Consider the following 9,925-nt stretch of genomic DNA (forward strand, 5'->3'; position numbering starts at 1 on the left):
AGCTTTAACATGAAGCATAGACTTCTATACAACCAGAGGAGTCGCCCCCTGGTGGTCAGGAGAGAGAATGCAGCTTTAACACATGAAGCATAGACTTCTATACAACCAGAGGAGTCGCCCCCTGGTGGTCAAAAGAGAGAATGCAGCTTTAACACATGAAGCATAGACTTCTATACAACCAGAGGAGTCGCCCCCTGGTGGTCAAAAGAGAGAATGCAGCTTTAACACATGAAGCATAGACTTCTATACAACCAGAGGAGTCGCCCCCTGGTGGTCAAAAGAGAGAGAATGCAGCTTTAACACATTAAACATAGACTTTATTTTTTAGAACCAGAGTAAACTAAGATCATTAGATTTCACTGAAAAAAAGATTTCGGTTGACAAAAAAAAAAAAAGGTGTTCATCAAACTATTCATCAATCAGACAAATAGACGTGAGACTGTGTTGGGATCTGCTCGTCAGCATCCATCCCGACTTCCATTCACCGCTCAGTGTTCATGGTCCAGAATAAAACCTCCGGGTGGGCGGAGCTTCCTCCGTCAGTCGTCGGGCTCGATGACGCACTGCTCCACGATCTCCCTCAGGTTGGGGTTCTCCATGGCGGCCGCCACGCGCTCCTTATCGTTGATCTGCTTGTTGACTGGAGAACAAACGTATTATGTGGAGAGGAAAAGAGCCTATTGTGTGCATTTCATCATCTTTATTAAACCTGACTAAGTATTTAATTATCTTTATTAATCATTCATTTTAACATTAAAACAGACTTACTATCTTCTTCAGTCGAATGAGTTCCTTCTGAAATATAGATTTCCAGCTGAGAAGAGAAAGAAACACATTATGGATGTTAAATGTTTTATTAACAAAGTTAAATTAAATGACCCCCAGGGACTTTGAAGGTCACCGTGACCCCTCTAGATAAACGGGGGAATAAAGGGGCGTTTTCTTCTGAGCCTTAAAATCACCCTTCATTGGCCGATGGACGTCACATGACCAGTGACACCGCGCTCTGCATCCATAACTGTACGTTTCACTCTGCATCCATAACTGTACGTTTCACTCTGCATCCATAACTGTACGTTTCACTCTGCATCCATAACTGTACGTTTCACTCTGCATCCATAACTGTATGTTTCACTCTGCATCCATAACTGTATGTTTCACTCTGCATCCATAACTGTACGTTTCACTCTGCATCCATAACTGTATGTTTCACTCTGCATCCATAACTGTACGTTTCACTCTGCATCCATAACTGTACGTTTCACTCTGCATCCATAACTGTACGTTTCACTCTGCATCCATAACTGTATGTTTCACTCTGCATCCATAACTGTACGTTTCACTCTGCATCCATAACTGTACGTTTCACTCTGCATCCATAACTGTATGTTTCACTCTGCATCCATAACTGTATGTTTCACTCTGCATCCATAACTGTATGTTTCACTCTGCATCCATAACTGTATGTTTCACTCTGCATCCATAACTGTATGTTTCACTCTGCATCCATAACTGTATGTTTCACTCTGCATCCATATGATGAATGAATGAAGGGGTCATTAGTTTATATTGAGAAGAGCAGGAATACAAATACTGATCCTGGATCAGAAACGATCAGCTAGTCCTCCATTAGACCAGAAGTCAGAAAAAAGAAATGACATTTTAAATGTATTACATTACATTTTCTCTTCTGTTTTATTATATTGTAGACATGCCTGCTGTCTCCCTGGGGATGAATACAGTAAACCTAATCAAGAGCATGGTGTAGAGCTCACCTTGTGTTTGAAGGGCAAGCAGCGCTGCAGCTTCACTTGTAAGCAGAGGCCTGCAGACACAAAGAGGACGACGCAGTGACGAGTTAACCCGGGGGTTAGAGAACAGTCCAGCATGTGAAGTGGCTTCAGTGGGAGGGTCAAAGGTCAAATACAGAGCCGGTGTTTCCTGCCGTCAGCAGACTCACCGATCAGAGTGGCCAGCGAGCAGTGAGGCACGGTGGGGGAGAACTTGATGACGATGAGGTACTCGTCCTCCCCGAGCTCCCGGACCTCCACACATTTCTCCGTCACCACGTCCAGCTCCTCCAGGGTGTTGGGCTTCTCCGGGTCCCGGATGGACCGGATCACGTCTGGTGGAGGAACCAGACCCGTTCACTCAAGCTAGGAAGTCGTTGTGGGGCGAGCTCAGTTATACATGAAGCTTTTTATTTATGATCTTAATGCTACAACCAAACTTTATTAAAAAACTACTTATTTTAGTCTTGTTCCAGGACTATTATGATCTTAATACTACAATCTAACCAAACTTTATTAATAAACTACTTATTTTAGTCTTGTTCCAGGACTATTATGATCTTAATACTACAATCTAACCAAACTTTATTAATAAACTACTTATTTTAGTCTTGTTCCAGGACTATTATGATCTTAATACTACAATCTAACCAAACTTTATTAATAAACTACTTATTTTAGTCTTATTCCAGGACTATTATGATCTTAATACTACAATCTCACCAAACTTTATTAAAAAACTACTTATTTTAGTCTTGTTCCAGGACTATTATGATCTTAATACTACAATCTAACCAAACTTTATTAATAAACTACTTATTTTAGTCTTGTTCCAGGACTATTATGATCTTAATACTACAATCTAACCAAACTTTATTAATAAACTACTTATTTTAGTCTTATTCCAGGACTATTATGATCTTAATACTACAATCTCACCAAACTTTATTAAAAAACTACTTATTTTAGTCTTGTTCAGGACTATTATGATCTTAATACTACAATCTAACCAAACTTTATTAATAAACTACTTATTTTAGTCTTGTTCCAGGACTATTATGATCTTAATACTACAATCTAACCAAACTTTATTAATAAATCGCATATTATCTCCGTCACCTCGTTAAAAAGATGAATATAATCTAGAGATAATAGAGATTAAAGTAGTCGCAGCAGGAAACATCAGGCCTGACGGGAGTTGCTCTCACCGTAGACTTCTAACGCCTTCTCCTCCATCTTTGTAGTCCTCTGTAGTCCAGTTGTAGTCCTCGGGGCATTCCGGCTCTATCTCAGCCCAGAACACCGTCACGCCTCGGGGGCCGTTAGCGGCACGAGACCGAGCCCCGGCTCCTTTTGGGGGAAGCCGCCATCAGAGTAACCGAGACCTCCTGCTGTGACTTTGACACGAGAAGCACGCGAGCGGTTAGCCGCGCGCAGCTATCAGGACAGCGCTATCGAAACCGGAAGTACGCCTAACGGACACCGGAAGTACAATTTCCCAGTCGGGCTGCTTTTTGCTTCGGAAAGTTTATGATTTTATTTATTTAGAATTCTTTACTCAACAAATGCAGATGTACAATGTCAAAAACTGTCAAAAAGAATCATTCTATTCTTTGTATTTATTTTGCTTTTTTAAAATTATTCCATTATATTTCTTTCGTATCTTATTTGTATTATTCAAATTCCATTTATGTTTATATGTGGTGCATATTTCTTATTCATCTCTTTGTATGTATTGTGCATTTTTCTTATTCTATTTTAAATATTTACGTATTGCGAGATTAATTAAGTAACTGTATTTTAAGTCTATGAGATGAATGTCCGTAGTCTATACTATAAATATTATATATACATACTATAATGACTGCATGAATCAATCTGTGAGGATTACAGTTCAGATAAATATAGATAATAAACATAGGACAACCGGAGTGTTTGTAAAGGATTTATTTATAGTTTTGAACAGGCATCGACACGTCTACCACCAACGTTGTAGTTCCCTCTTGTCTCCGCTAGGTGTCCTCTGCATCTCAACAGCAACATTTTATATTTTTCATTCTTAATATCGTAAACTGTCTTTGTTAGAACATCCGTTCAGAGTGTTCATATATAATTCAAACTATTTAAAAAAAACACAAAATAGGCTTTTGATTTGTAAACTTACACAGAAATATAGAATGTGGCAAAGATATTCCTTACATAATCTATCATGAATAAATAAACCAAATCTAACATGTTCTTAAAATGCGAAATAAGATGAGGCTCAGTTTATGCAAAAGCTTTGATTTATATCCAAATATTTCTTACTCATGTGGAGAACATGCTCTGGAGGAAAACGCGTGTATAATCTTAAAGGAAACCTCTCTAATCTAATTTAATATAAACTGTATACACGTTGCATTTTATTTATTTTATCTAAATTATTTAATGTAATATGCAGTGCTTGCTGCAGCAAAGAATTCCCCCCTGGGGATAAATATAAGTATATCTAATTTAATATTTGGGGGGCAATAAACACTTTTATCCATTATGCTTACTGGATGGAGACACATTTTACCGCCATCTACTTCCGGGTTCCTCGTCACGTGGGTCCCGTGGAAGGCCTCTCAACAGTCCTCGCGCCCGAGAAAATTAAACTTCTCGAATCCGCTTTAAAAACACACCACAGCCGCTGCATTTAACACCATTTACGTCGCATTAACCCCCTATATTATATATTTATAGTATATTGAGGAATAACAACGTTTAAACAAAAGCCCATCGGATCTAACAGTACATGGATTTCTAAAATGGCCGCGGTGTGACCACGTGTTGGCTCCCGTTGTTGGCTCCCACCGCATTTTAATAAAACCACCGTCGAGGAATTCAATATAAACAAAGCAAAGAGCCCGTAAATGGAATTGGTAACATGGTTTATTTGAGGAATGAACAAAAAAAACTCATTGGTACATTTTTTTCTCAAAGATATTCGAGCTACAAAAACAGAATTACAAAAAAAACGAAGCTCAGCAATCACGCGGACATCTTTGTTTGAGGAGTGCGCGTGTTTGAGAGACGCAGCCGGGCCAAGTTGCACCGGGATGGTGTTTCCTCGTTGCCGTCGTAGCTTCCCCGGTAACCGCTGCGTATGGTACTAGTTTTCGTCATATTGCCTTGCATATGAACCGCCTCGGTCGAAGTTTCGGCCGCCGCCACCGCCGCCGCCGGAGCTCCATCCGCCGCCGTAGCTCTGGTTGCCGCCGCCGCCGTAGCCCCCTCGGCCGCCGCCATAGCCCCCTTCTCGGCCGCCGCCGTAGCCACCGCTACCGCCGCCTCCGTAGCCGCCGCCGCCTCCTCCATAGCCTCCACCGCCGCCTCCGTAGCCGCCGCCACCACCGTAGCCGCCGCCGCCTCGGCCGCCGCCTCCCCGGCCGCCGCGACCTCCTTTCCCCGCCTCGTTCACGCGGATCTGGCGGTTGTCCAGGTCCTTCCCGTCCATGGCGTCCTTCGCGTCTTTCGCGTCCTCGGGGTTCACGTATGTCACGAAGCCGAAGCCGCGAGATCTGCTCGTTTCTCGGTCCATGATGACAACACAGTTTTCGATGGCGCCATATTTCTCGAAGGCCCCTCTCAACATTTCATTGTCGGTGTCGAAGCTCAAACCCCCGACGAACAGTTTCCCCTCGTCCGACATGATGCTGCTTAACGAACGGGAGTCCAAACGAATCTGAACGAGCGGCGGATTTACAAAGAGATCTATGTTCCCTCGTTGCGACGTAGGAGCCTTCTCACTTCCGGTTCCTGTGTTCAGGGGAAAGCAATCGAGGAACGATCAGTGGGAGAACATCGATAAACGGACGGATTGATTTGTTGAATAACTAACCAAGAGCTCGGATCAATAACACGATGTAGAGCCCGACTAGAGGGCAGAGAGCTCACCGTTCTACTCACCTCGTGTTTAAAGGGCAAACACCGCTGCGGCCGGAAGAATCAGATGTGAGGATTTAACCCGGGGGTTGCGTCACAGTCCAGGATGTGAAGCCAGTCTGTTCTGTGAGCGGTTCAAAGGTCAAATATAGCGCTGCAACCGGAAGTCGTCATCGCTGGTCCAGCCTTTGCAACCGGAAGTCATCGTCTCTGGTTCCCGCCTTTAACAGGCGCAGACGTTAATGATGTTTAGGATTTTTCTCCTCGTACATTTAATAATAATAAGTATTATTTTATATATTTTTTTAAGAGCTATGCGTTTCCTCAGTCGCAACATACATTTTATGCAACAATTTAATTAAAGTCCCTTCATTTAACATTAATAGGCAGCGGTTCAAAGGTCAAATATTTAATTATTAAACAATAATGTATTTCTAAGCAGATATAAGTCCGACGTTATATCGTCTCTTGTGAAAACACATTTCATATTATTACAGTTTATTATTATTAAGTCTCATCATCTACGTAGTTATATCCGTTTATAAATATCGTATTAAACACTTCCGTCTGCTTTCATGACGTCATAAACATCGTGTTGTAGTCCTTGTAAACGTCTGAAGGTGTTGTGGCCTTCATCCACCACCAGGTGTCAGCAGAGGACTTGCTGTTTCACACCTGAGGAAGACTTCTTTAAATTCTTTAAATCACAAAATGTTTGGACATAAACGGCCTAAAGACAACAATTTACAAAATACTGTTTGTTTTTCTGTCCTTAAAAACACACTTTAATATTTCAATATGAAACTTTGTATAAATAATTAGCATTTAAATGTAATTAATTATTGCACGTATATCTCATATATATAAATGTATTATTATTTTCTAATGAACGATATTGATCAGAGACTCCAGCAGAAGGTGAGCATCATCACTACACATTCAATAATTGTGTGTTTTTAATACATTTCTCCAGTAAATATTGTTGTGTATGCAGATACAGTTATGGATCTTTATTTTAATGTTTTCAGTTGTCTGGATCTGAAAGGCAACAGAAAAGAGTCTCTAAAGTTTGCATCTCTTTATTCATCTTTTATATTTACATAGTCCAGGTACTTGTACTTTACTTACATATTTATATTTCATGTATACTTCTTAATCCACTGAACTGTCTACTTTTGACTGCATCAAGCAAACAGGACTTTCACACAGGAGACCTCTGTTCAGGTCCTGTGTGACACATTTATGATTGTTATGTTCTTCACTTTGACATAAACCAGATACATAACAAACTAAACATTTATGATTGTTATGTTCTTCACTTTGACATAAACCAGATACATAACAAACTAAACATTTATGATTCCTCCAGGTTTAGTTCATCAAGATAATCTCCACTAATCAACTTAAATGATGTTTGAAGTGTAAACTTCATGTTAGTCTTTAGAGGAACTCCATCACGGTCACATGACTTCATGTCTATAGAGGAACTCCATCACGGTCACATGACTTCATGTCTATAGAGGAACTCCATCACGGTCACATGACTTCATGTCTATAGAGGAACTCCACCACGGTCACATGACTTCATGTTAGTCTATAGAGGAACTCCATCACGGTCACATGACTTCATGTCTATAGAGGAACTCCATCATGGTCACATGACTTCATGTTAGTCTATAGAGGAACTCCATCACGGTCACATGACTTCATGTCTATAGAGGAACTCCATCACGGTCACATGACTTCATGTCTATAGAGGAACTCCACCACGGTCACATGACTTCATGTCTATAGAGGAACTCCATCATGGTCACATGACTTCATGTTAGTCTATAGAGGAACTCCATCACGGTCACATGACTTCATGTCTACAGAGGAACTCCATCACGGTCACATGACTTCATGTTAGTCTATAGAGGAACTCCATCATGGTCACATGACTTCATGTTAGTCTATAGAGGAACTCCATCACGGTCACATGACTTCATGTCTATAGAGGAACTCCATCACGGTCACATGACTTCATGTCTACAGAGGAACTCCATCACGGTCACATGACTTCATGTTAGTCTATAGAGGAACTCCATCATGGTCACATGACTTCATGTTAGTCTATAGAGGAACTCCATCACGGTCACATGACTTCATGTCTACAGAGGAACTCCACCACGGTCACATGACTTCATGTTAGTCTATAGAGGAACTCCATCATGGTCACATGACTTCATGTTAGTCTATAGAGGAACTCCATCACGGTCACATGACTTCATGTCTATAGAGGAACTCCACCACGGTCACATGACTTCATGTTAGTCTATAGAGGAACTCCACCACGGTCACATGACTTCATGTTAGTCTATAGAGGAACTCCATCACGGTCACATGACTTCATGTCTATAGAGGAACTCCATCACGGTCACATGACTTCATGTCTATAGAGGAACTCCATCACGGTCACATGACTTCATGTCTATAGAGGAACTCCATCACGGTCACATGACTTCATGTCTATAGAGGAACTCCATCACGGTCACATGACTTCATGTTAGTCTATAGAGGAACTCCATCACGGTCACATGACTTCATGTCTATAGAGGAACTCCATCACGGTCACATGACTTCATGTCTATAGAGGAACTCCATCACGGTCACATGACTTCATGTCTATAGAGGAACTCCATCACGGTCACATGACTTCATGTCTATAGAGGAACTCCATCACGGTCACATGACTTCATGTCTACAGAGGAACTCCATCACGGTCACATGACTTCATGTTAGTCTATAGAGGAACTCCATCACGGTCACATGACTTCATGTCTATAGAGGAACTCCATCACGGTCACATGACTTCATGTTAGTCTATAGAGGAACTCCATCACGGTCACATGACTTCATGTTAGTCTATAGAGGAACTCCATCACGGTCACATGACTTCATGTTAGTCTATAGAGGAACTCCATCACGGTCACATGACTTCATGTTAGTCTATAGAGGAACTCCATCACGGTCACATGACTTCATGTTAGTCTATAGAGGAACTCCATCACGGTCACATGACTTCATGTTAGTCTATAGAGGAACTCCACCACGGTCACATGACTTCATGTTAGTCTATAGAGGAACTCCATCACAGTCACATGACTTCATGTCTATAGAGGAACTCCATCACGGTCACATGACTTCATGTCTATAGAGGAACTCCATCACGGTCACATGACTTCATGTCTATAGAGGAACTCCACCACGGTCACATGACTTCATGTCTATAGAGGAACTCCACCACGGTCACATGACTTCATGTCTATAGAGGAACTCCATCACGGTCACATGACTTCATGTTAGTCTTTAGAGGAACTCCATCACGGTCACATGACTTCATGTCTATAGAGGAACTCCATCACGGTCACATGACTTCATGTCTATAGAGGAACTCCATCACGGTCACATGACTTCATGTCTATAGAGGAACTCCACCACGGTCACATGACTTCATGTTAGTCTATAGAGGAACTCCATCACGGTCACATGACTTCATGTCTATAGAGGAACTCCATCACGGTCACATGACTTCATGTCTATAGAGGAACTCCATCACGGTCACATGACTTCATGTCTATAGAGGAACTCCACCACGGTCACATGACTTCATGTCTATAGAGGAACTCCACCACGGTCACATGACTTCATGTCTATAGAGGAACTCCACCACGGTCACATGACTTCATGTCTATAGAGGAACTCCATCACGGTCACATGACTTCATGTCTATAGAGGAACTCCATCACGGTCACATGACTTCATGTCTATAGAGGAACTCCATCACGGTCACATGACTTCATGTCTATAGAGGAACTCCATCACGGTCACATGACTTCATGTCTATAGAGGAACTCCACCACGGTCACATGACTTCATGTCTATAGAGGAACTCCATCACGGTCACATGACTTCATGTTAGTCTATAGAGGAACTCCAAAACGGTCATATGACTTCATGTCTATAGAGGAACTCCATCACGGTCACATGACTTCATGTCTATAGAGGAACTCCATCACGGTCACATGACTTCATGTTAGTCTATAGAGGAACTCCATCACGGTCACATGACTTCATGTCTATAGAGGAACTCCATCACGGTCACATGACTTCATGTCTATAGAGGAACTCCATCACGGTCACATGACTTCATGTCTATAGAGGAACTCCATCACGGTCACATGACTTCA

The 9,925-nt window shown here is 41.7% G+C and overlaps 2 protein-coding genes across 3 annotated transcripts; both read right to left on the reverse strand.

Annotated features, from left to right (window-relative positions):
- Positions 1-295: 295 nt before the first annotated feature.
- Positions 296-3,260, reverse strand: ciao2a (cytosolic iron-sulfur assembly component 2A). Its single transcript, XM_034534153.1, has 5 exons — positions 2,999-3,260; positions 1,961-2,125; positions 1,776-1,825; positions 769-814; positions 296-640 (listed from the first exon to the last, which is right to left on the reverse strand). The coding sequence occupies exons 1-5, from the start codon at positions 3,024-3,026 to the stop codon at positions 540-542; spliced, it is 390 nt and encodes a 129-aa protein (XP_034390044.1). The 5' UTR covers positions 3,027-3,260; the 3' UTR covers positions 296-539.
- A 1,425-nt stretch (positions 3,261-4,685) lies between these two features.
- LOC117731780 (glycine-rich RNA-binding protein 1-like) lies at positions 4,686-5,856 on the reverse strand. Of its 2 annotated transcripts, none has more exons than XM_034534147.1 (2): positions 5,721-5,856; positions 4,686-5,570 (listed from the first exon to the last, which is right to left on the reverse strand). In XM_034534147.1, exon 2 carries the CDS (start codon positions 5,461-5,463, stop codon positions 4,924-4,926), a length of 540 nt encoding a protein of 179 aa, XP_034390038.1. In that variant the 5' UTR covers positions 5,464-5,570; positions 5,721-5,856; the 3' UTR covers positions 4,686-4,923. The 2 variants fall into 2 exon arrangements, with proteins under 2 accessions (XP_034390038.1, XP_034390039.1); XM_034534148.1 differs by having other exon boundaries at positions 5,709-5,825.
- Between the last annotated feature and the right edge of the window lie 4,069 nt (positions 5,857-9,925).

This window comes from Cyclopterus lumpus, chromosome 6 (assembly GCF_009769545.1).
Source record: "Cyclopterus lumpus isolate fCycLum1 chromosome 6, fCycLum1.pri, whole genome shotgun sequence".
Classification (NCBI taxonomy): Eukaryota; Metazoa; Chordata; class Actinopteri; order Perciformes; family Cyclopteridae; genus Cyclopterus; species Cyclopterus lumpus.